General features: G+C 39.2%; 1 protein-coding gene across 1 annotated transcript in view; it reads left to right on the plus strand.

Annotated features, from left to right (window-relative positions):
- The window catches only part of LOC143880129 (uncharacterized), a 28,602-nt gene extending 6,024 nt beyond the window's left edge, over positions 1-22,578 (plus strand). Inside the window, exons 2-4 of the mRNA XM_077382891.1 lie at positions 8,022-8,759; positions 21,546-21,662; positions 21,754-22,578. Of these exons, the coding sequence (XP_077239006.1) occupies positions 8,076-8,759; positions 21,546-21,662; positions 21,754-22,158 (1,206 nt within the window). The 5' untranslated portion in view covers positions 8,022-8,075 and the 3' untranslated portion in view covers positions 22,159-22,578. The remainder of the gene's footprint in view (positions 1-8,021; positions 8,760-21,545; positions 21,663-21,753) is intronic.
- The last annotated feature ends 4,675 nt before the right edge of the window (positions 22,579-27,253 follow it).

Below are 27,253 nucleotides of genomic sequence, written 5' to 3' on the forward strand. Positions count from 1 at the left end.
ACACAACGAAATGTCGAACGAACTTAACCCTGTTCCATTCTGGTGTTCCGGATGAAACGAGATGTTTCAACCGTTTTGGCTGAAATGAAATCAAATCGACAATTATAGTCTGTACCATTCTTAATCTTCTATAAAACCTAGTAGAAATATTTTCAAATCTAATCACATACTTTAGAATTCAAAATCCTAATTTTCACCCTTAATACCCCTTCCACATATTTGTCCTACAACTTGGTATTAGAGCTGCTTTTATAATAATCTTTCCGCACCCGCCATACACCTGTTTGGTATCAGTGCCTTGGTTAGAATGGTTATTTATCATAGCGGAATTTTGATGGGAAGATCAGAGCCTTTGGATCTTAATCGATGCACTATAAGGATTAAAGACCTGCCAAATTATTATGGAGTTTCTGAATTAGAATGTCTTGATTGGTTAGCCATGTTGACACATATTTGTGGCAACTTAACACATTCTATGACGAAATGATTTGCATTGCCAACCTAACTTTGGTCAGGCCTGTTAGAGTGGTGGACGACAGTCGAGCAACAATGAAGCCTAATGAGGAAACCATCCATCATTTGTTGGATAGAAATGAGGGACCAATTTTTGGAAATTTATGCGCCGAAGACCTTTCAGGGATACCAAAAGTTATTGTCTATAGAAGGATTCAAGAGGAGAAAGCCAAGAAAGACGAGGCTCTTCAAATGAAGCTATCCACTTGTATTAGGATACATAAAACTTGGTGAATGTATGGAGCCAAGCATGTATGAAAAGAGACAAGTGAATTCAACCATCCAGATATAGAATTGATAGTGTGGAAAGTTTTCGACTGCAAGCGAAAAACGAGAGCTGCACTTGTCATCTAGAGTTTATTCTGACAGTACATGGCTCGCTCACATCACTTACAGATTAAGAGAGCGACCATCATCCTTCACAAGTAGTTTTGCCAAAAGTTAGCAGTGAATACTATCTAAAAATAAAAGGGCAACAAGTGTTATTCAACATGCCTATAAGAGGAGAATCATTCGACATACACAGCGGGAGTGTCAGATGATGACTAAGGAAGTTTTTGCCAATGCTAGATTGGAGAATCATGTTTACAACAAGAAATGCAGATGAGGATATACATGGAGAAAATATTAACACAAGAAAATGCAATTTTGTGATTTGCATTGTTAGAACTACAATCTCAATTCAAGGAATTGGCCATTCACCTGGTAAAAGAGCAAGTGTCTGTTAAATGAGAGGTCATGCATATTGGAAAAACTATTTCTTTCGGTACATCCTCAACAAAGTTGTCGATGTTGTACAGACCCCTTGCGAGTTACTACTATTTAATCACGAACGCGTGAGCAGATGTTTATAGATCTAAGGAAGTAGAGGGGCCAAATTTCTTTCTGGCTAAACTGACATGGTAAAAGGAATCGTCTAGAGCACAACGTTTGACGACACCGCCTCCAACCAACAATATGAGCAATCCGAGTTCCTTGTGCATTGGAAATACTTAGTCCATTGGAAGGGCCAACCATTTATAGATTGTACGAGGATCAATGTTTGACCGACTCCCATTCGTAAGGCCAATCATTATATTCGACGGGGTTGAATCTTTTCAAGCGGTGGAGAATGATTTGGACCATCATGGCCAATATTTTAATTTTAAGTGATACTTAGGTGTTTTAGTCCTTTAAGTTAGTGTAGGGGATCACAGTCTTTTACATTTAATATCGCTTAGGGTCTGTTTGGTTGCACAAAAGCCGGGATGGTTTAGGAGTTTTGCTTGGCATTTAGGTGTGACATCAGCAAAACCCTTTCTTTGGTTGCCAATAATGCATTGAAAGCCTTGGAGACTACCCAGGATGTCTCCCGGTTAATCATTGCTTGTCTGCTGATGTGTCACCCTTGTCTCCCAAAGATATCCAAAGCCACAAACCACAAAGGTGGCTTTTTGCTTGGATTTCTTGGGAACGATGCTGTTTTTCTCTTTCTCTCTGTCCGTCTCTTCTCTCTCTATATTGGTAATGACACTCCATACCACTATGAGGTTTACAATCAAACATTACTTACCACTATTTGATGAGGTAAGTTCAAGGTAAATCCAACGCTTGTCTCCTCCATGTTGACTACTCAAACCACTACTTTATGAGTTAAGTACCTCCAAACAATGCTTTGTTTCTTTAAGTTTTAGGTGTTTAAAATGGGGCCCCACGACTGTATTATGAAAATCTTAAGTAATAAGGGTAATTAAGTTATTTGTTTCAAAAAGGGTAATTAAGTTATTTATAATTAATCACTTGAGTGTAAGTGACCCCAAGAGCCCCTTGCAACTTTAAGTTGTAGGTGTTTGATCTTGTATCATTTGATGAGAGCTATTGTTGCATGTTTTATTTGGCCTGAATTACCTTGATGGTGAATTATCTTTAAGATTAACTTGCATGTGAAAACCCTAGTAAGATTTGATCCATTTCTGAATGTATAATCTGATTTGGATTGGGAACACTGAATTTAATTGACAATTTTGACGGTTTACTCTCATAAAAGTTGTACAAGGACTTTGAATTAAAGCAGGCTAATGGGTTTGTAGTTTGAAAGATGAGCCATCCCACAATTGTAATGAAAGTCATGCCTGTGCTCTTATCCAAACTCAGATTGCCATGGTAGTCCTCAAACAAATCCATCACATCATCTTTTGCCGTGTCCAACAAGTTTGGAAGAAAGCCAAACAAAATCCATCTAGACCTGGAGCATGATCTCCTTTCAAGGAGATCAGATAGCTTGTAATTTCCTCCTCACTGAAGCTCGTATCTAACGTGGTAGCGTTTTCCAGGTTCAACTGATCAATCTCGATCCCCTCCAGAAAGGGAAGAGTTCCACCCTCAATCTCATTATTTCTGCTATAATTTGAATCTTGGAGTCATTTCTTTCTCCATTGATCACAAGTGATTGTATCCCCCTGCTTCTCTGCCTTGCACTAGTAATGTCGTGAAAATAGGCTATATTCTTATTGTCATCTTTCGGCCACTTATTCGAGAGCTTTATTTCCAGAACAACTCTTCTTGAAGGATAATCTGATTATAGTTTGCCTTAATCTGAGCTTTACTAATTTCCTCCTCTGATAGGGTTCTCTGCTCTTCTGTAAGCTCACACTCTTTGATTTGCTTGAGTAGCATCTTTCCACAACTTCTTTTGCAAGTTGTTTTAGGCTCTTCTCTATCGTAGCAAGTTGTAAGTGTTGCATTCTTGACTTGTTGGAATGCATAAGTTTATTCTAATATTACATAGTTGAGTTTGGGCTGGAGTAGTACTTGATTGTTTTGTTGGGTGTAGTACTTGATTGTTTTGTTGAGGATTTGGTTGTGTTGTAGAACTCATGCTTAGTCTTTTTTGTTTTTTGAGTTTGTCTGTTTGTTTTACTGGCTCAATGTTGAACACTATTTTAGTTTGGTGGCTTGAATATATTTTTTGTTTGTTCTTGACCTGTTTGGCATGTGGCTATGTGTCTTGTTAAATGGAGCTAACGGTTTTCAACTGGTTTGGACTCTGGAAAGTGGCGCCTTATAATTGTAATATCTCATTTTTGTGAGTTGTTGTCATTGTATCTGGTTAATTGTCATGCAGTAACCATAGTTTCAAAAATCACCTGTGTCATCGAGAACTCCCCTGAGTACTCAACCGAAGGAAGCAGGAAGCGTACTTAGGAATAGGGAATCATGTTTCCCCGTAACGCATTTCCGAATTGGAAAACGGGATAATTTCCCAAAAGTGGGGATGCGCGTACCCGAAGCGTGGAATCACATTTCCAAAATTGAGGAATCGAGTTTCCACAAATGGGGAATCACGTTTTTTATTTTCTGAGTGGGTACAGGGAACTAGGTATTTACATGTAAAGTCATTTAAGTAAATGTCCATTTACTTAAGATTTACATGTAAATAGGGGAATAACCCCCATTTGGATTTATTAAAAATAGTTCAAGACCAAATTCTAAAAATATAAAAAAGTCAACTTTCAAGTTTTATTACAAAATTCGACCCTTTTCGGTCGTTTTGGGACGGGCCAAAATCTTAACTTCCAAACGATGGGGTATTTTGCCAATTTTAAAAATTCACAAGATCTATCATGTCCAAACATTATTAAATCCCAAAAGTCTGGTAAAAAAAATCTCATAATTTTGTCTCTAATTTTTTTTTCATCTAGTCAGGCACTAGTCACCACAGACATTTCGGCTAACAGTGATTTTTCTTTAAGTAAATGTTGGATCTTTACAACCTTAAATATTTGGTTCGTTTTTTTAATGATTTAAATATTTTTATGTATTAAATATTTGGTATGTTTCTTATACTTTTTTAGTAAGTTTTGATTTTTTGGATTTTTTTTAAATTTTAACTATTAAAAATATTCTCTGACCCTTCCTGCTTCCCAGCTTCCCGGCAACCTTCGTTGCTCGCACTGGCAACCTTTTACTCAACCGAGTACTCGACCGCGTCGTGCCGAGTCGACTAAGATTTGTTTTGGCCTCATTTTGGACCGCATCCACGTTTTGATACATTGACAATAACATACATTTACTTGACGTGTACATCTTATATATGTCCAATATGCCAAGTTGATTAGTTGATGAAGGACGAATTAGGGAATATGATAAAATGGATAGCGTGAGGTTTGAAGAAAGCAGGGAGAAAGTTTAGAATTATGGAAACTGATCATAGAGATTAGGATTTTAGGAACACTAGATGAAGGGATATGGTAGAAAGAAGACCAATGAAACAAGAGAAAGCGAGAAGACAAAGAAAGATTTGGATACTTGGAAGCATAACTTAGTATCTAGAGGTGGCAGAGTTACTCTTATTATGTTTGTTCTCTCCAACATCCCAATTTATCATATGCCAATTTTCAAATGTCCTATGAGCATTGTTAAAAGATTGGAGCAAATTCGGAGAAGATTTCTATTGGGAGGGTCTAAGGAGAAGAAAGGTATCTGTTTAGTAAATTGGGAAGCAATATGCAATTCCAGAAAGTGGGGTGGTTTATGTATAAGAAAGATAAAGGAAGTGAATATTGCATTGTTGGGGAAATTGTTATGGAGGTTTGGAAACGAAGGAAATCATCTTTGGGTGAAAGTTATTGAAAGTAAATATGGAGCTTCTACGGGCCACTGGGAATCTACTGTCCGCTTTCCACATCAAGGATTAACATTATGGAGAGATATAATGCAATTCCAACTCATGTTCCAAGATGATGTTAGATTCAGAGTATATTCAGGAGATAAGTGGTGTTCCCAAGTTCCTCTAAAAACTCTTTTTCCTGACTTGTTTACTATGGTTGTATCGAAGGAAGTTGTGGAGAAAGAATACATGGAAAGAGCATGATACTAGAGTATTCAAAGGATTTTCCAAGGGATCTCATTTCCTCGATTGCAAAGTGATTGCTTTGGTTATCTCATGTCAAAATCCTTCCTAACTTCAAATTTGTATCTACTTATGACTTGTGGTTTGGGTGGCGGGAGGTGTGTCATAATATGGAGATGTAATCAAAGGTTGTTCAGGTGTGTCAAAACGTGATACAAAAAAATAAAAAACAGGACGGGAAAAATTCGGGTTTAATACGGTTTCAGATAAAAAAATGTAGTAAAAAAAACGGTCAAATAAACGGAAACCCTAAAAAAACATTGAATGAAAAAAAAGAGTTTCATACTTCTAGGTTTTAAAAAAACGGATTCAAGAAAACGGGTGTGTCCGTGACTTCAGAGTGGTTTTTGGCACTTCATGTTAACAACAAAATTACACATTTCTTTAATCACGGTTTAAAATTCCGGTTTTGGACCTTTCAAAAACCGAAATTTCGACCGAAATTCCAAAACATATATATATATTTTATTTTATTTTAAATTACAATTTCTCAAAATTTTGGACCGAAATTCCGGAATTTCGGACCAAAATTCCAGAATTTCAGCCGAAATTTGGTAAAGGCTGAAATTTGGAATTTCAGCAAATTTCGGTTTCGGTCTCCACCTAAATTTCGGATTTCGGTCGAAATTTAAAACCATGTCTTTAATAATGATAAGATTTTCATTAAAAGGAAAAATTTGACAAAATTCACACCTACAACCGGTCAGGTGGAAGAGGAAAGACATGAAACATGGAGAAGCCATCTCAAATATAAACTCTGGTCGGAATGTTGTCGATAGTATGCGAGCGAGAGGACCTATGCTGGCGAATATAATCTAAAATTAGATTGAGAGGGTTCTAAGTCAATGCTCATTCCCCTTGCTGTTAATCCATTACAAAATTCAAGCCTTCATTGTCAAGAATAGATTGGAAGGAGAGGAATTTGCTCTTTTTTGAAGGCAGAGAGTCCTCTCTTCAACACTAGTCGTTATCAGGGTACTCTACTCGACAAACATCATCAGTAGAGATTAGGAAACAATTTTGAAACGTGTTGGAACACAATTTCGAAAGGCTGTGCTCACAAAACTAAAGTGGTAGTGAGCATTAAACGGCGTAATCTTGACAGTGAAGGCTTGGGACGCCGGCGACGGCGAGAACTTGGGAGCACTTGGGAAGCGATGGTGACGATTTAGGGCTTTAACGCACGGGAGTGAAGAGAAGAAGAAAGCAGACGATTTAAGGCTTTAACGCAAGGAGAGAGGAAAAGAACATATCGGTCGATTTATGGCTTTCTTCTTAGCGTAGATATTTTTTGTAATTAGAAATGAAGCAGGGGTAAATTTGGCAAAAAAAATGCATTTTAACGTTTTAATCGCGTTTAATACGTTTTTATAAAAAAATGCCTGTTTTAAACGGCAGCACCGTGTTAAACTGCATATTAAACGGATGCCCATCGCAACACGGTTTTTTGAAAGAAAAAAAAACTCTCTTTAATATGACGTTTTGCTAACTATGGTCCTGCCTGAGTGGGGGTGTGCTAAGAGATGATAGAGGGAGATGATTTGGGCTTTCATGGGTCCTATTGGCGTAGCGGATGCAAATGAAGCAGAGGTTTGGGGAGTGCATCAAGGTTTAAAATTGCTTGATAAAAGTAACCTTGCTAAAGTAGTGGTTGAAGGGGATTCCTTGAATGCCATTCGCTGGCTCAGAGGCATTCATCCTTATCCTTGGAGATTTGCGAGATTCTTTGATGAAATTCAAGATTGCGTGGGGACATCATCTATTATCTTTAAGCATGTGCGTCGATCCGCATATGTGGTGGCAGATGGGCTTGCTAGACAATGGGTAGAGAAGGAGAATCTGGAGCGACTTGTATTTGTGGATTTTGTCTTAGTTGATGTGTAACCTTTAGCTTTGGTTCATTATTTTCCTCTTGATTTCTTCATCATGTTACATATAATATTTCTATATTAGTGGCTTGGTGTCTTATTGTTTTCAAACTCTTGGCATGTCCATTCGAATGTTTTTCTATCGATGGAGGCAAGGGTTTAACTAATTTTACTCGAATGAAATGTAGCTGATAAACTCCCCTTCACCTTGTAATGGATCGCCTGTTTCATATTTGTGAGTTTCCATACATGTATTTGGCTAGTTGCCATGCGATTGAGTTTGGCAGTTACTGTTCCTGAATTGTTCTGTGGATATCTGCTCTTATGCCATTCGTAGCATTGAACTAAGGTTGTCTTGAGTCATTAGGCCTCCATACATGGCTATTATTTGAGTTGATTCATAGCATTAAACTTGGAACCTTTTTTTTTTGAATTTTATTGTCCCATTTTTTTTTTGTCATGCTTTGTTGAAACAGAGCATTCCTAGAATAGAGAACTATAATTTGGAGTAACACACCCCCCCCCCCCCCCCCCCAAATCGAGTTAGATTTCATGATGTTTCAAGACCCTAGATCTTCCTTCATGATTCACGATTGTACATCCATCGTTTGAAAATTCTATTTAGTGACTCTCTGCCATAATGTCAAGATATTTTTTGTTGTCGTTATTTCTTTACCATTCTTATGTTGAGGATCATTCTGTTTTGCTCTAATTGGATTTATTTATTTTACTCCCTTGTCTGCTTGAAGGTTATTCTACCAATTTGTCTCTTTCTTTTGTGTCTCTGATAATCTCGAGAGAGCATGACGAGAGGCAAGGGGAAACGTTCAACTTCTGGAGCAATGCCCAAAACCACAGCTGTGGGCAACAATACAGATGTTGAACCAGTTGCTTCCCAACCAGTGAAAGCAGATGGGGAAGCACCAACTATCGTGTCTGGTGGTGAGGAAAATCCAGAAGAGAAAGGAGGGGTCCAGAATGAAGAAAAAGTGATGAATACTCCAAAGAAGTTAAACAAGAGGAAGAGAAAGAAAAAGAACGCTAGTTTGGGAGGTGAAGATGCTGGTGGTGAGGAAAATCCAGAAGAGAAGGAAGGGGTTCAGAATGAAGAAAAAGTGATGAATACTCCAACGAAGTTAGACAAGAGGAGGAGAAAGAAAAAGAATGCTAGTTTGAGAGGCGATGATGCTATAGTTGCTAAGGATGCTGAAAAGCCGAAAAGTTCAGCAGAAAAGAAGGAATCTAAGAAGGCCGAAAGCATGGGGCTGATATTCATGTGCAATGCACTGACTAAGAAGGACTGCTATCGCTACAAGGTTCTTGGGCTACCTGCAAACAAGAAGGAGATGGTAGCGAAGGTTTACAAAGGAATGAGGCTGTTTTTGTTTGACGTTGATTTGAGGTTGATGTATGGGATCTACAAAGCTGCAGGACCTGGGGGTTATAATATTGAGCCCAAGGCCTTCAAAACAGGTTTTCCCTCCCAGGTTAGAGTTTTCTCATTCAATCTTCCTTTCCATTTTGTTATTGATTTTGTGCCTCAAATTTGTGAATTGTGATGATAATTGTTTTTTGGTTCAATGATCAATTATCGTGGTGATTGTGATGCACATCATTTTCAATTTTGGATAGCGTATGGATGTCTGTTGTTAGTAGAACTAGCTATCATGTCTGTTGAAGCATTAGAACTAAGCACTTGATGTCCCAAAACATTAGAGAAAAGGCTTCTGTGGCATGGCTATGACACCAATGCTGCATAGGGTGCCAAGTGAAGGAGCAAGGTTTCTTATTTTATGGGGAGAAATCACAAATTAAGAAGTTGGGGAAAACTCCCTACAGCCCCCAAATTCTGTAAACTCTCAAAAAAACAAATATTAGATCTTCAAATAGTATTATTAGACCACATTTAGCCTAAAACACATTTGGAAGTGTTTGGTGGAAAAAAAAGTGAAAATCAAAATTTTTGGGGGTTCGGGTGGTAACACGTAGCCTTGAAAACCGTGCACCTTTCGTGTCCCTCCCCTCCTCACCTCCACCACCCACACACAATGAAAAAGGCTTACGGCCTTTGTCGCATAACACCATTATATTCGCACCTTGAGGCTTTGGAAAAACTGGTATTGGTTACGGGTAGCATTCTCAAACAAATGATTGGGTTGGTTGACCCCTTCAGTTAATTGTTCTGAGTTTTACTAGCTTAAATTCTCTTTTTATTTTCTAAACCATCACAGCCTTCCTTTTTTCTAAACCATCTCGATCCTTTGTTTCAATAAAATCGCCGATTATTCAAAAAAAAAAAGAACATCACAGCCTTCCTACTAGTATTGGTTATTGTCTGTTTTTCAGTAGTATTCGACTATTTTGGATTTGTACTATCTCAAACATCACCTCATCCCTTGGGTTTGACTCATTCTCTCAGCATATTAGCATTGAATCCTCCTTGACATGGTGCATAATTCACAAATTTCGACAAGTGCTGGCCAATCGCTGCATAACTTAGACAAAGCTAGGTAGATAAAAACTTGCTCTGATGTCAAAACTGATGGCGAGAATTTACATAATTCCTTTGGCAAATAGAGGTATATGCTTCCACAATTCTCCAAAACAGTAACTTTGATCAAAACCCTTTCAAAGCAGCACTAAAAGAAAGTCCAAGTGCCTAACTTCCTAAAATAAAAACCCTGGCTCTCAATCTCAAGTTCTCAACTCCATTGCTCATTTGTTTTTTTATAGGGTTGAAGTTAGGAGGCTTATTTTATTTTGGAATGTTGGTAAGGTGAATTTTAGTGTTTTTAAGTTAGTTGGGAGCACATTTGTAAATTTTGTTTTGTTTCGTCCGAAATGGACGAAACGTTTCGGTTTCGGCCGAAAACAGGAATGAAATGACGAAAATTTTGTTTCGTTTCGTTCCGGATTTCGGCCGAAATTGACCGAAATTTACAGAAATTTGACGAAATTTACCGAAAAGTTTCGAACGAAATTGTCCAAAACGAAATGGCCAAAACAAAATGGCCACCGAAACGAAATTTACAACTATGGTTGGGAGTCAAGTCCACAAGTCGTTAGGAAAGAATTCGATATGTTTTTTAAGCCTTAGGGCATCACATATTATGAATGGATCGTTAAATCTTTTCGAAGAGGTTTGCAGCTGCTCTTCCTACCATGTGAATTCATGGTGCTGATCAATGTTGGATTCCATTGATAAATGAGCATACCCTCTCGGTAGATTCTTCGGGATTGAAGGTGGATTCCTTTGATATCATTTGTTATCTTATTTTAATTTAATTAGGTTTTAATTTTGTGATTAATGTTTCTAGTTCAGTTTTATCTTCGAATATCATGTTTAAATCTTCTTTCTAAAGACTCCACAATAGTTTACAACTCTGTGCTTCTTCCTATCTTGTTCAAATATGCAACTTTCCATTATTGTTGTTTTCAAGCAGTAGATTCGTAATTGTCTGAACTGGCTGTTGCAACAGTCTTGTTATTCATCCAAGTCATGTAAGTTTTACAAGCGGTCCATCCTTTAGATTCAGTTCTGCAGCATGTAGAAAATTCGTCCAACTTCTGTTAAATTTGTGCACTTTCCTACAGTTTCTAGAGTTTGGTTTCCTTCCCACAGCCTTTCTGCATCAATTGGTCTGATATGAGATATTACTTTCTTTCCCGAATTCGAAATGATATTATTTTTGACTGAAAATGGTGCTTTCCAACGTTTTATCTGAATTTTTTAAAGTTATATATTTTCAATTCCTTGTGGTCACGGGTTCAAGTCACGGAAACAGCCTCTCTGCAAAGCAGGGGTAAGGCACCCTTTTTTTCCTGGTGACTTTGGTCTAACAGTTCAACACCTCTTTCCTTCCACTGTACTGTTAGTGTTTCAGCAAGGAAAGCAACAATTTGTTATTATGGAAAATTCTTTTTTCATCATTTTTTTACTTTTGTGATGATAATGCTGCCAAACAAGGAAAACGGTAATTTGAGTATATTTATTAAAGCAAACAATATCAGGACTCTTCCAAATATGATGATGCACTTGGAGTTTGTCTTTGATTTGCATGGGAAAGCAATATCAATATCTATATCTCCTAGTGATGCAGCTTAATCAATTGGGTGATTTATGGTAGTGGGAGTTTGAGAGCCAGGTTGATTTGATTTGGGACCTTGGTTGGCTTCTTATAGAAGGCATGGTCTTCTCTCCAATGTTTTAAATTTCGGTTTCAGTTTCAGTTTCAGTCGCCTTAGAAATCGATACGTTTCTGTTTCAGTTAGGAATTTCAGTGAAAATCTTGTAAAGTCACTGAAACATATGCAATTAATAGAATTTAAAGATGAAACTTCAGGAAATGCTAGAATAAGCACAAATGCACACTTATAAACCATCACACACATTTCATTTCAAAAAAAAAAAAAACCATCACATAAACAAGACAATTATCCATATTGGTTTAAAAACATCGAACACCGAGTTACATGTACCGTGTGTATGTCTGATAATTTAATACATGTCAAATTTTACACGTAATTCATATAAACATTTTAACATTTTAACATACTACTAGCACCACATTTTGCATGCAATTCATATAAATATAACAATGTAATGCGTACTAATATACCACTATTACACTTAGGATTTTAGTTTATGCATTTCGGTCGTTTCTGTTTCGGTTTATGTGGGGTTGGAAACAGAAATATTTCGGTTGTTTTGTGGCGGTTTTGGTGGAAATTTAAAACAATGAATCTCTCATGCCGGGTTCAAGTTGGGAATTGCAAGAGATCTTGCCACTGTGGGTGAAAAAGGTGATGGACCATGGTCTCCTACTATTACGGAGATGAATCGGTAATAGTTGTTGGCAGTTTGGATTGGCAACTCCTGGAGTTCAAGGGACAATGTGAAATCTTAAGTGACTGAAAGATTAAGCGTATAATTAGTGAAAAAATATTGTCACCAGCACCTTAAAAATGATTGTTTTGCTCTAATTTATCCCTCCTGTTAAACACAGTTTACCATCTTATTCAACTTAGACTATTATACCTATTTTGTCCTTCTCCCCAACATTGGACTCAAAACCTATCGTAATGACTTATTTTCAATAGGTTAGTTGTTTTGGACAAACTGTTTGGTATTGGGAAAATTGTAAGTGTCCTACATTACTCAGCTCATTAAATGCTCCTTTTTAACCCTATCTCTAGACAAGGACTTAACTTAAAGTGAGAATTTTGTCTTTATAATTCATTTCTTGGTGTTGAAATAGAAGATTCTTTACATAAAGGAGTTTGGACCAAGAGAGCTATTTCTTTATATCTTGTTTTCAAAGGATAAATGTGTGGAATCATAAATGACTAAATATTAATCATAGAATTAGGGAAAAAGTATAGCCACCAGCTACCTAAAATTGGAAGCTTTTTAGCTCCAATTTTACCCTCCCGTTAAAGACAGTTTACCATCATATTCAATTATGACTATTATGCTCCATCGTATTCAATTATGACTATTATACCCATTTGATCTTTCTGTCCCCACATTGGGCTGATAAAACCTATTATAATAACTTAATTTCATTAGGTTAATTGTCTCATAAGTTATAAATTCCGTTTCGTTAGCTGTTTCTTTTCAGTGACCAAAACAGAACGTTTCAGTGTTTTGCCCGGTTCGTTTGGCGTCTCGTTCGTAACTTTTCGTTCCGCTACGACAAGGGAATTTTTTTAATAGTTAAAAATATGAAAAAATCCAAAAAAAAAAATCACAAAATTGTTAGAAAAATGTAAGAAACAATTCAATGAACAAAATATGTAAAAGATCCAACGTTTAAAGGCACATCACCATCAGCTGAAATACCTGTGTTGACCAGTGTGTTGGCCAGGCAACAAGACTCAACTCAACTCAACTAAGCCTTTGTCCCAAACTAGTTGTTGACCAGTGCCTGACAACAAGATGGAAAGTTTTTGAGACCTCAACTCAACTCAACAAAGCCTTTGTCCCAAACTAGTTTTAGAGACCAAATTATGATATTTTTTATCGGACTTTTGGGATTTAATAATGTTTGAACATGTTAGAATTGATGTATTTTTAAAACTGGAAAAATACCCCATCTTTTGGAAGTTAAGATTTTGACCCGACCCATTTTTTTCGAATTTTGTACTTGAAGTGGAAAGTTGACTTTTTATCCTTTTAGATTTGGGTCTTGAAACTATTCTTAATAGATCCAAATGGGGGGTATTCCCTTATTTACATGTAAAGTCATTTAAGTAAATCCTAAGAAGAAAAAGGAAGAAAAGAATTCTAGAGTGTTCGAGGGTGTCGCTAAATCTTCTTATTGGCTCTATATGAAAATCATAGCCTCGGCTATACTGTGGGCAAAATGTCTACCTTTGTTTAGATTTGTCTCGGCCTTTGATCTTTGGGAGGTTTGGCGCATAGTATGTTTTGAAGGTACCAGAAGAACTAAAGATTATTCAGAGTTGGGAAGCCCCTCCTGATGGTTTTACTAAAATCAACTTTGACGGGTCCAGTTTGGGAAATCCGGGTCCAGTTGGTGTTGGAGGTCTATGTAGGGACTCATTAGGATCGGTTTTGTGGGCCTTCTCAGGTCCTATTAGTATAAGCGATTCATCTGAAGCGGAAGTCAAAGCGGCATATCAAGGAATAAAACATTTGAATAAATATATTTATGATAAGGTGATAGTGGAAGGTGATTCATCCAATGTTATTAGTTGGCTCTCGGGGAAAGTGGCTCCCCCTTGGAAGTTTCTTACTTATTTTTGAGGAGATCTCAGACTTGATTTCGGGGTCTTCTATTGTCATCAAGCATGTTAGGAGATCAGCAAATGGAGAAGCTGATACTCCTGCTAAATCTGGGGTTAATAGGTTGGAGTTGAAGTGGTTTGATTTCCTCCCTCCGTGAGTTGATTGTAATTTTTTGTTTTATGCTGTAATTCTTGAGGACCATCTCGGTTTTCTTTCTTAAATATATATTGCTGCCATTTCAAAAAAAAAAAGAAAGAAAGAAAAAGAAAATGGAAAAAGAAAAGAGAACCACCGGAAGGTAAATATGGTCGTTCCGGATTCCGGACCGGAATTCCGGTTCGTTTCGGCTGGAACCGGAACGGATTTTATGACTTGGGTTGTCTCAGATGGATTGTTGTGGAATGCTGTCTTTCTTCATTGTTTTTAAATAATCATATCTTTTTTTCCGTTTTTTTTAAGAACTCCAAGTCATTGAAAATTTTGATCAGTTGTCTCATCAATTTATTCCAAAGTCCGAACTTTGTAACTATGGTTGATTATATTTGTTTAGGTGTCGATATAGTACTTTCAAATATTTGGATTCTTACCTCCCCAACAGCCAAACCTCTATTAATGATCTTTTGCTTAAAATGTATAGTTTTTGCTTGATCTATTTTAGCTGTTGGTTCATCTTTTGTTCGCATTATTGCTCTAGATTTTACTTTGTAGTTGGTCATTAACATTAATATCATGCATCTGACAACATTCAAACCATCCAGACATTCATTTTCTTCATTGTTTGTGTTGAGAAATTCTGCCGGGCAAATCTGATCCGATCGTGCACAAATTAATGGAAAAGTGAAAATAAACACAAGCCACAATATGAACACCAAGATTTACATGGTTCGGCCAAGCTTACATCCACGGGTGAGAACACGATATTTTTTTTTGGATGACATAGGGTATCACCACCACATTTTAGGGTGGGACTAACCCTTATGGACGCTCCCGGTCACCCGTAAACCACGCGTACAAGAAACACGATCTTCCACTATGAGAAAAACAATATACGAGGATTACAGTGGTTTAAACTCAAAACCCAAAACTCGCAATCCTTTCCTTGCTTCTCTCACCCAAGACCGTACACTGAGAGTAACTCAAGAGAAAAGCCCACAAGAGATAACCCAAGAAGAAACTCATGAGAAAACCTCGAGAAGAAACCCTCTTATTTCTCCCTCTTCTATTTCTTTCTCTTTTTTCTCTTTCCTTTCTCCTCTCTCTCTCTCTCTCTCTCTCCACACTCTTTGTCGCCGATCACACAAAGAGTCTCCGGAACCTCCCTAGAGAGAAGACTTTTTTTTATACTTAGGTTTTTCAAAGCCTAAAAGACTGCATCTTTCTCTTTTTTGGTTTTCCATAAAAATACGTATACCTAGTAACCTAGTTATTCTAGGCGGCAACTGTTGCCATGGGAAACAAGGCACAACTTCCCAACAATCTCCACCTTGGCTTGTTTCCCAGCCACATGAAGACTTCTCATTGATGTCGCCACTGGTTTGCTATCTTCGCAAACCACCATTAGTCTTCTGAAGTACCAGCTACACACCCCTCGAATCATCCTGGTTCTGACTCCTCCCGATTCGATCAACACGACCAATGCACATGTGTACCTGCCAACCCGTTGACTCACCTAATCAACCTTGGAGGGATCTCGACCCATCCTCCCCAACGCAGGCACCTTCACCTTCTCACCATCGTCTGTAATCTGGAAATCTGTCTTCATTCCAATTGCGAAGGAGACCCTATCCGTTCACGCGCTTCCACTCCATTTCCAACAAGCTATCGAGATCTTAGGAACACTAGTCACCGTGTCCACTACCAGACGATATAAGACGATATAATCTGCCACACTTCTCATTTCATCAAAATCATACAATCGTGTGTGATTTTCATGGCTCCACCTGCAGCCGAATACCTGCAACCCTTGGAGTCTAACCGGCCAAGTGATTCTAGATTCCTTCGCATCTTTCGGACATACGCCACACCACCCAAAGTACGAACCACTCCATCAAAGATCTTGATCTTCACCGTTCCAACCCCCGTGACGTCATAAGTAGACCTTTCACCCAAGGATGCTACACTTGCCCTTATATCCTGGAACGTATCAAAAATTTCCCTCCTGGAGCATATATGAACAGTACGCCTTGAATCTAGAATTCACTTATCATGAGAAATGGGATTACCTGGGGAGGCTGTGAGAACATCTCCAACCTATTCGGTATGTTCACTCATTCCCGTCATCGCAGTATTCGTAGCACCATTGTCCGCCTGGTCAGCTCGCTTCGGACAATCCCGCTTGATGTGGCCAAATTCCTTGCAACGGTAACATTGCATGCCCTTTCATCTAAACCTGGATCTCGACCTTCCTCTTTGATTACCACCTTGAACAACCAACCCATGCTCTTGACTCCCATCAAGAACATGTTTCTCATTCGACAAGAGTGAAACCATGACTTCCTCTAACTTTATTGTATCATTTCCATACAATAAAGTCGTCACCATGTTGTCATATGAATTAGAAAGCGAAGTAAGAAGCAAAAGGACCTTGTCTTCTTTCCTCAACTTCTCATCGGCCTTGTGGAATTGATCCACAAGCCCGTTGAACGGCGTAATTTGTTCTTGAAGATTCGCGCCTCCTGCATCTTCAGCCCGTACAATTGCCGCTTCATATACTGGCCAAGCTTTTTGAAATGTAAAGCTTTTCCAACTTCTCCCATAACTTAGGCGCATCTCCTTCTTCCATAACAATAAACATAACGTTGTCCGTGAGACATAGTCGAATGACCACCTTCGACTCATTTTCTTCCCACTCGACATCTGTCATCTTTTTCGGCTTCCCATCCTTTCCCTTCTACGCCTTAGCCAATCCCTGTTGAACTAGGATGTCCTTCACCCTCATTTTCCATAAGGTGAAACTGCCATATTTCCGTTGAACTTGTCTATGTTGAATTGGATAGAACTCGATTTTATCGCCATCTCAGATTACTTCACACTTCTCGGTGTTGCGCTCCACCTCGAACAGGAATCTTTCTTGGACAATCTTTCCACTTCCAAAGATTGCTCTAATCGCGGTCCAACCACAACACCCACTATCAATCCACCCGTTCTCGACGATCACTCCAACCACAACTTTGATACTACTTGTTGAGAAAATCCAAGAAAATTCACCGGGCAAATCAGATCCGATCATACACAACTCAACTCAATTCAACTCAACTAAGCCTTTGTCCAAACTAGTTGGGGTCGGCTAATGAATCCGTTAGAAAATTTTCATGAAGAAGGTGAAAGGATCTACCCAGCTCAAATTGACTAAGTCTAATCCTGACCAAGGAAGCAGGATTCTTCTCTGGCAGCCTTCGATTCCCGCTTCGATTCCCGTTTCAATTCCCTCTCCCGCTTTCGATTCCCGCTCTGGCAACCTTTAGTAGGATTCTTCCCTGGGAGCCTTCGATTCCCGCTTTCGATTCCCGTTTTGATTCCCGCTTTTGATTCCCGCTCTGGCAACCTTGATCCTGACACTAGTTGGGTTCGTCTACATGGATCATTTTCTTCCATCCTCTCCTATCCAAGGTCATGCTCTCTGTTATGTTCCTAGCCCTCAAGTCTTTCCTCACTGTTTCTACTCAAGTTGTTTTCAGTCTGCCCTAACCTCTTTTTACTCCATCAACTTGGAACGAGTCACTTCTTCTCAGTGGAGCATCCAAAGGCCTACGTTGGATATGCCCAAACCATCTTAAGCAGTGCTCTCTCATCTTCTCCTCAATTGGTGCCACGCCCACCTTTTTACGGGTGTGTTCATTTTTAATTATATCTAACTTTGTGTGGCCGCACATCCATCTAAGCATTCGCATCTCCGCTACACTCATCTTATGCACATGTTGCTTCTTGGTGGCCCAACATTCTGAGTCGTACAACATGGCAGCCTTACAACTGTCATATAAAACTTTCCCTTCAACCATGGTTTTAAATTTCGACCGAAATTCGAAATTTCGGATTTCAGTGGAGACCGATACCGAAATCAGCGATACCCGAAATGGTAATTTATTTCGGTCGAAATTTCACAATTTCGTTTTTTTTTTTTAAATTAAATTAATATTTTACGGAAATTTCGACCGAAATTACCGAAATTTCGACCGAAATTTTATATCAAATAAAAGTCTTTTATTGGTTTCCCTGGATTTCGGCCAAAATTTCGAAATTTCGATTTCGGTGGGGTCCGAAACCGGTTCTAAAACTGAAATTTTAAACCATGCCTTCAACTTGGTAGGTATTTTACGGTCGCACGAAACTCCTGAAGCATGCTTCCACTTCGATTTCGGTGGGGTCCAAAACCGGTTCCGAAACTGAAATTTTAAACCATGCCTTCAACTTGGTAGGTATTTTACGGTCGCACGAAACTCCTAAAGCATGCTTCCACTTCAACCAACCTGCTCTTATTTTGTAGTTAACATCCTCTTCAATCTCTCCTTCCTTATGTAGGATTGAACCAAGATAGCGAAAGATATCTTTCTTAGGTACCTCCTGTCCAGTCATATTTACTATGTCCTCACCCCACCACCTTACATTACTAAAGTTACACTCCATATACTTTGTCTTAGTCCTGCTCAGTCTAAAACCTTTGGATTCCAAAGTAGTTCTCTATAACTCTAACTTAGCATTAACTCGTACTTCGGTTTCATCAATTAATGCTATGTCATTTGCAAATAACATACACCATGGCACCTCGTCCTGGATACCCTCTGTAAGTTCATCCATAACTAGCGTAAAAAGATAAGGGCTTAGAGTTGATCCTTGGTGCAATCCTATTGTAATTAGAAACTCACTAGACATGCAATCCGTAGTTCTGACACTAGTTACTTCTCCATCATGCATATCCTTAATCATATCAACATATTTATTAGGCACTTTTTTCCTTTTAAGGACCCACCACATAACACTCCTAGGAACCCTATCATACCCTTTCACCAAATCAATGAAAAGCATATGAAAGTCCTTTTTATTCTCTAAATTTCTCCATTAACCGCCTAATCAAGAAGATAGCTTCTTGGTGCAACTCTGAATCTCCCCTTTATTCTTATAAACAGGTACTAATGTACTCTTCCTCCACTCATCAGGCATCTTCTTGGACTTCAAAATATTGTTAAATAATTGCTGGCAATAGGGGACGTTTTTTGAATAGGTTTTGATGACAATCTGGAAGCCACAAAAAACTTATTTCGTTCTATGGCTATCAGGAATCTGAAGGAGCGCAGAGAAGTTGGAAAGGAAATTGATGATAAGGGGGCTGAGGGTAGTAACCCTGTATGAAAGGCCTTCCGGCCCAAAAAAGAAGAAGAGAAAAGATGGAAAAAAGAGAGTAAAACAAATATCCATCGGGTTAGAACAAGAAGGAGAAAGGTAAGGTAAAATAGAATAGTGGGAGATCAGGAATGAAACAGATTTAGATATGAAATGGTAGGTTTTAGGGGTTCTGAGGAAATGGAGGTGAGGTTATGATTTTTGGAAATTTAATTTTGGGGCTATAGATCCTGAAGGATAACACCTCTGCTCTATCCCTAGGAATTTGCCGAACAAATAGCTCTATGTTTGACTTGTCGAACATCCAGAAAGTACTTTTTATCGCCGTAGCTTGAGAGATTCGTTCTTTCGCTTCGGTCTTTTGTTTGGATGCTTTAGCTATGCTTTCTTCCTGGGAGTGTCTTAGTTCTGAAGGGTTGAGGACAATGAGGTAATTTCTAGCTGTTTTTAGTCTTCAATCATCCTCAAAGTCTTTGAGGAAGCTAGTTTTGAGTTCCCAAGCTGTTGGTCAGGAGTAAGAGGCGGTCTTCAACAAGTAAAGGTGGTTGATGCGCATGTTTGTAAGTATGATGTAAAAGGACACAATCTACAGAACAAAAAATAGGAATGCTTACACTCGAATGTAAATGTTTTGTTTTTTGATTTGGTCCCGGAATGCTCGGCCCAACTTGCTTTAATATTTTGTATCGCAGACTGGGACTATTGGTCCTGATTGCTATCTCAATATTAATGAAATATGTCAATTTTCAAAAAAAAATAAAATATACCACTGCAAACTCCAAAATATCTTCTCCTCCCTCATTCCTATTAAAACCCAGTCCTCCATGAACCCTCTCAAAACCTCCACTAGTTCTTCCCACAGGCCCCTTTAAATCTTCTCCTATAAATAACTTCTCTCCATGTGGTATTTCTCAGACTACTTCATCCATATCCTCGCAAAATTGCCTCTTGACAGAGTTATTTAATCCTATTTGAGGGACGTACGCGCTAATAACATTAATCGTCTCTTCACATAATATTAATTTAATTAGAATAATTCTATCACCGTTCCTTTTAACATCTACAACCTCATTTCTTAGGCTCTTATCATTTATAATCCTTACACCATTTTTATTCCTCTCCTTTCCTGTATACCATAACTTGAAACCGGTATTTTCTATTTCCCTAGATTTTCTCCTACCCATTTAGTCTTCTAAAGGCAAGCTATATTAACTCTCCTTCTACTCAGTGTATCAACTAATTCCCTCTGCTTACCTGTTAGTGAACCTACGTTCCAACTGGCTAAACGAATCCTACTCTCTTGGACTAGCTTCCTCGCCCCTCGCACCCATCTAGTAAAGTGCAAGAACCCTTGCTCATTTTTCACCACACCTGGGACAGATGTGGCGCGTCACTTAGGGAGTGACGGCCCAAGACTAGCCTTCTCACCCACGCACCCACCCATGAAGGTGCAAGGACCCTTGCTCATTTAACACTACATCCGGACGCCGATGCGGCGCATCGCTTAGAGGGTTATGCCCCAACGAATTTTCTATAGGATTCATTTCATAGAAAAGTTGCAAAGTTTATGGTCGCCTGCTAGCCTGATGCCAACCCTCCTCCTTTTATCATGCACAAATTAATAGAAAAGCAAAAATAAACCCAAGCCACAAGATGAACAACAAGATTTACGCGGTTCGGCCAACCTACATCCACGAGCGAGAAACACGATCCTCCACTATGAGTACAATAATATACAGGGATCACAATGGTTTAAACCCAAAACCCAAAACCTGCAACCCTTTCTTCTCTCACACAAGACCGTACACCGAGAGTAACACGAGAAAACACCACAAGAAACCCAAGAAGAAACCCTCTTCTTTCTCCCTTTTCCCTCTCTCTCTCTTCTCTCTCTCTCTCTCTCTCTCTCTCTCTCTCTCTCTCTCTCTCTCTCCTCTTTGCAGCTGATCACACCAGGCCTCCACATCCTCCCAAGAGAGAAGGCCTTTTTTTTGTACTTAGGTTTTGCAAAGCCTAATAAACTGCATCTTTCTCTTTTCGGTTTTCCATCAAAAAACGTATAACTAGTAACCTAGTTATTTTAGGCAACTGTTGCCGTGGGAAACAAGGCAGCTTCCCAACAGTTTCCTTGTTGGTGGTAAAAGGACTATGAGGTACCGATTATAATGAGAGATTACTGTGGCAGGTTCGCTTCACTGCAGTCCATGATTGCTTGCCTTTGCCTGAAGAGAAGTTCAAAGCAGCAATCAAAGATAATTACTATGGGAAGAACAAGTTCGATTGTCTACTCAACTCCCAACAGGTTCTTATTCTTTTAACTTTTCTGCCGGTGATATTTTTCAGGGTTTCCCATTCCTCCCAATTGTGTAATGCTCTCATATACCTCTCAACAGGTGAAAAACTTGTGCAAGCTATTCCAGGCAAGGTCTAATCCGGAGCGAGGTGGCATGGTTGGCAGAATGGAGGGGCCCAGCACCTCATGGGGTGGGGAGCGCATGTACTCAAGGTATCCTGATACATACCAAAGAGAGGCATATGTATCACCACGGCCCATAGCTTCACCATTACCTCCTCCGGCGTATGCCTATGCTAACAGGCCAATGGAAATGGATTACTACAGAACAGAACTGGAGCTTCGTGATCGTCGTTTCATGGACTTGGAACCACCAAGACCACGAGATGAGATAGAACGCCGTGACCCCTATGGCTTTTACCATGCTCCCGCAGCCTTCCGTGATCCTCCCTATCCTGCAGGCCTACCACCCCGGTATATTCCTCCGCCCTTATACCGATACTGAGATCTGGAGACGGTAGATTGAAAAAGTCGTAGCTTCATTTTGGACATACCATTTCAATCCCATCCTTCCAACCATTCATCTTGTCTTCTCTTGTTTGCTACTTTCGGAACTTGCAGAAAAAGGATTTGAATTTCCCTAGTTTGACCTGATATGACATCTTGAGGTTTACCAAGTTTATAGTGCTGATATCAGTCAGATTTATATTGCATGATTACCAGGAATTTAGGAGTAATCAATAGAGCAGAGGCATTATGCATTTCCTTTTTTTAGTGTTACTTTCGCTTGAATTCGATTTGTACTTCTTCTGCATCTTTCCATCGCTTGCCCAAACAGAACTAATGTTGGTCGGTATATTGACCCATACGTTGGAAGTTGATCTAATTTTAATCATCTTTATAATCTTGACTGTTATTGCGAGTATTTAGAGCATCTCATTTATTGTCATTTCTGATTGCTTTTGTTTGGTGAGTACCCGTTCACTTGCAATTTTAATTTCTTTGGGTGTATGATTTTTTGATTGCCAAGTTGGTCCAGGTTTGATTGAAATGGTAGCAAGCTCAAAACTCTGGTAAGATGTCGTCTAACTGAATCATTCTTCATTATCCCCATTCTCTCCAGCTGTGTGTTTGTGTGTGAGGGAGTTGATGAGGAAGATGGAGAATTTGTGTTTGTGTGTGAGGGAGTTGATGAGGGAGATGGAGAATTTGAAGAGAGAGAGAGAGAGAGAGAGAGAGAGAGAGAGAGAGGGTTTGGAGTTTGTTTATTCTTTTTTTTTTTGGGGGAGATGGGGGTTTGGGTTTCTTGTTGGACGAGGGTATTTTGGAGAATAGGAAGGGTCGAGATGTTTGTTTGGGGGAGGGAAGAAGTGTTTTTGGGAGAGGGAGAGGGGTTTGGTGGATTTCAAGAATGGTGAAAGGTTGGGTTTATTTGGATGTACATCTAAATAACAATTTTCTGGCGCAATATGGGGTTTTTAGATTGAGAGTTGTAGAATATCATTAGGCCAACCCCATGAGTGTTAATCAAGAGCCTATGTATGTTAGGTTTTTCTTCTAAGAACCTAAAGTTATTCTTAATCAAATTAGGAAACTATGAAAACCCTTCAAACAGTTAGGTAACTAAAACTTTCTAGCTAGGAAATAATAAAATAAAGCAATATCCCAATAACCCCACCTTGGCAGTATCTCGACATTATTTCACTTGATCAACATGGTCAATACACTTCTGGAGCCGTCCTTGTCAACTTATGTACTCAACTCGAGAGAGAGAGAGAGAGAGAGAGAGAGAGAGAGAGAGAGAGAGAGAGAGAGAGAGAGATCTCAGTCTATCTTCTTCCATCACAAGAATCATCTCACCTTCATCCTAGAAATATGTCACCTGTTTTTGCTCCAACTGTGAAAGATACTCTATACAAGGCCATTCAATCTGTGCACCTTCTCATGCTTACTATCTTTTCTCTTCCACGTCTTACGACCTACTGAACTTGGAGGTCCTTCATCAATCTCTGCCAAAGAGTAAGGCCAGTCGCCTCTCCCACATGGAAAGGTTGTCACACACTCAATCTATCGCCTCTTCCAATGGGCAATTAGCCCTCTATTAGGTCAATCACCCCTCCCTTCATCCAATCGCCTTGACAAAGATAAGAAGCTTCAGAAATTTTAGACATAATCCTATTTCTTAAAAAATTTACCGCGATAATAATATTAACAGAGCAAGTGTTAATTTAGAGTTTTTATATGAACTCCGCGCTTAGCCGTGCTTAATCAGGGTGCATGCATCATATAATTTCCTGTTTAGTGTTTTTGGCACGTGGGAAATTTGATTGTCTTGTGGGGGTACAACTAGATCGCTTCTTCCCAATTGGGCCATTTCAACCCTTCGATCGAATATAAGTTCTGTCTTTTTTTCCCAAACCCTATTGAGTCTTGATGTTTCCAAGCCTTGATCAAGTAATTGTTAACTTACCAACTTCTCCAAAAGCTTAAGCTGTTGGAGAAAGGCGTTATTTATCTTTTATACTTTAACACTCCCCCGCACGTGTGGCCCACTTGGCAAACACGTGGCACATGTGGTCCCACTTTGGGCCGACCATTGCATGTGGATTTTTGCTATCCGGGAGGTTTGAACTCGAGACCCTTGGCTCTGATACCATGTTAACTTACCAACTTCTCCAATAGCTTAAGCTTTTGGAGAAGTTGGTAAGTTATTAAAAGATCCCACATTGGAAAGGGAGGGAAAGTTACTGGCCTATATATGTGGATTTCTCATCTCCCTATGTAGACGCGTTTTCAGCATCTCCAATGGGAGGGCCCCGCGGAGTGGGTAGGGCACGGTTAGTGCTGCTGGAAAACAAAACCGGTGAGGGTAGATGACCCAGAACCGGACAATATCTACACAGTGGGGTCGGGGCGTGACATAAAATAGTAATGAAGATCTCTGTTTTACAGGTAGCTAGAAATCTAATGTTGTCTCTGCCCAATAAGATCATCAATATTGATAATCACCCATGCATTGTTTGTATGTTGTTCCTACAAGTAGCTTAAAAAAAAATATGTTCGATTAATTGAGATTAACAATGCTCTCATCAACATAAAAAAACAGAGAGCATATTGGATGTTAATTTCTGCATGTAGATTTAAGGTTCTAAATCATTATGATTCGGTCCCTGTTAGGGATGTAGCTGTTAATTGTTGGAGAAATTGGGTTTCTTGATCGGTTTAACAATGTAGCAAGAAATCAAGCAAAAGTCACCATTAATAGCAATATATGTTAGTTACACCGAAACTGAAACGTTCCGAAACCAAAATTCCCGAAACGTTTGGAAATTTCGGCAAAATTTAAGATAAAATATTAATTTTTTATTCCTTTACAGAATTTCAGCCGAGGTAATTTCGGCCTGAAATTTCGGCATTTCGAGCGCCCGTTACCGATTTTCGGCCAAAAATTACCTCTGAAACTGAAATTTAAAACCTTGGTCGAAAATCCACATGCAAGGTCTAAGTCAAATATGTTAAAAATCAAATAAAAGTTAGTGGGAGAGGCAACGCCAATCTTAAGAAAGGTATTTTTTTCTTGAAATCAAGTGAAGTTGAGTGGTAGAGGCACGTTTGAAATCAAATATTTCATGGAATATTTGTGGGGTATGTCATTGGAGATGAGCGGGAGAAGGAGAAACTTGAGAGGGTATGGTGTCAGTGAAGGGAGCATGAAAAGTTCCTAAAAATAGGAAAACAACAGACTAATTTTAATTATTTTTTTCACTATTTTTACGGATTTACAGTGTTCTCTCCACTCTTGCCAACTCAAGCCTCTCCCTCTTGCACCTTCTCCATACCTCATATCATTGGACCCAAGAATTTTCCATGGAATAATTTATCATGGCTGCCGAACATGACCAGAGCGCTCATAAGTTTTGTGAAAGTTGGAAAAATGGGGTTGGGCAGGACCCAAGTATCTGTTTACACAACACAACTACACAGTGGATTATCAGGAACATTGAATCCAATCTAATTCTCGGTTCTTCTATCTGCAAACCAAACAGCTATAGTGATCTTAATTTTGAACCAAAAAGGATGGTGAGAGGGCCTGATTTAAGTTAATAATGGGTTTGCTGAGGGTTAAGCACATGATGCATCTTGTTTGTGGTTACAATTTATTTTCATCAATTAGCATGATAACCTGTCCCCAAGGAAAATAAATTACCCAAGCTCTATTGCTTTTTTTTCTTAGTTTGCTTGTTTAAGGCAATTGGTTTTGGCCCTTTAGCTTCTTATGATGAAAAAATAAATAAAGAATTCTAGGTTGGTATTGTGGAAGGTGGATTCAAGTGATTTATGTAGAGTAGATGGAGTGCATTGAGTGAATTCCCTCCCCTCCCCTCCCCTCCCCTCATTCTTGGAATTATGAAAAGTAGTGTTGAGTGCATTTGCCTTTCAAAAAGAGCAAAAGGGGTGTGGGGGAAGAGGCATGCAGAGGAGAATAGATGGTTCCTTTGGGTGCATAGAAACAGAGAAAGTTGTGAGATATGATTCCTTAATAGCTTGCTTGCTTGAGACACAGGCTTGAATGAAGGATTGTGTAGGGCTGAAAAAGAGTAATATAGCATGATTTTACTTTATGCTTGTTTCTTGAAAAAGTGGAATTGTGTAGTGTGCTTGGGACAATCAAGATGGGCAATTTTTGTTCAGGCATGCAACCACACAGGTGAGGGTCATTGTCCTTCTTGTGGACCCCAAAGGGCATGGGCCATACCCAAAAAATTTCTCCTTCTTAATGATCCTGACCCTCCATTTTCCAATGGATGTCCACGGGTTCCTGATTGGACGATTAGCAATTTTTTCAGTATTGGGCCCACAATTCATCCAATGGTCCTCAGTATTGACAAGGGTCATAGACCAAATTGACCAGTAAGATCCCTCAGTTTTAGTGGGCCCAGATTACAGGAAACATTAGTGTCATGTCCATTCTAATTGGACTGCCCGAGGTCCATTGAAAAGTAGGAAGTCATTGACCATCTCTCAAGAACATTTATTTTGGACCAGACGACCCACCTGTGAGATCACTCATTTGCCGTGAATCACGGTTCAGGGTGACTCAGCGTGTCCTAATCTCAGTCGTACATTTGTTTTATCATATGGAATTCAGACCATTGATTAATTCTGCCATCACATGCAAACATTAACTGCAACAATCAGACTGTTTGACATCAGGTCAGTGGCCTTCAATACGAAAAGTAGTCAAAGAGGAACTACTAACCAGGTCTGTTAACGGTCATGATTCCACATGGGTAGTTGTGTTTATGATCGGGACCGTTGATCTGGTAGACTAGTTACGAGGGGCTACGATCATACGATCAAGGTGGAGTGAATTGACGGACCCGATCACATCCGAGTGGGGTCAAAAAGTGTGCTTTTTATATATCATAAACATGTACACATGCCAACATGTGCTCCCTGCTATGGTTGAAATTCGTAGGAATGGCCCACCCAACAAATGAACGGTCTAGATCATTTTTAATCTTTGAGATATAGAATGGGGCCCATTGGGTTGTCATTCTGCCTCTTGTTCCACATGCGCTTCCTCCCTTCTCCTTGAC

Source organism: Tasmannia lanceolata, unplaced genomic scaffold (assembly GCF_043159265.1).
Source record: "Tasmannia lanceolata isolate RefF3 unplaced genomic scaffold, GAP_Taslan_0.1 ptg000006l, whole genome shotgun sequence".
NCBI classification, from domain to species: Eukaryota; Viridiplantae; Streptophyta; class Magnoliopsida; order Canellales; family Winteraceae; genus Tasmannia; species Tasmannia lanceolata.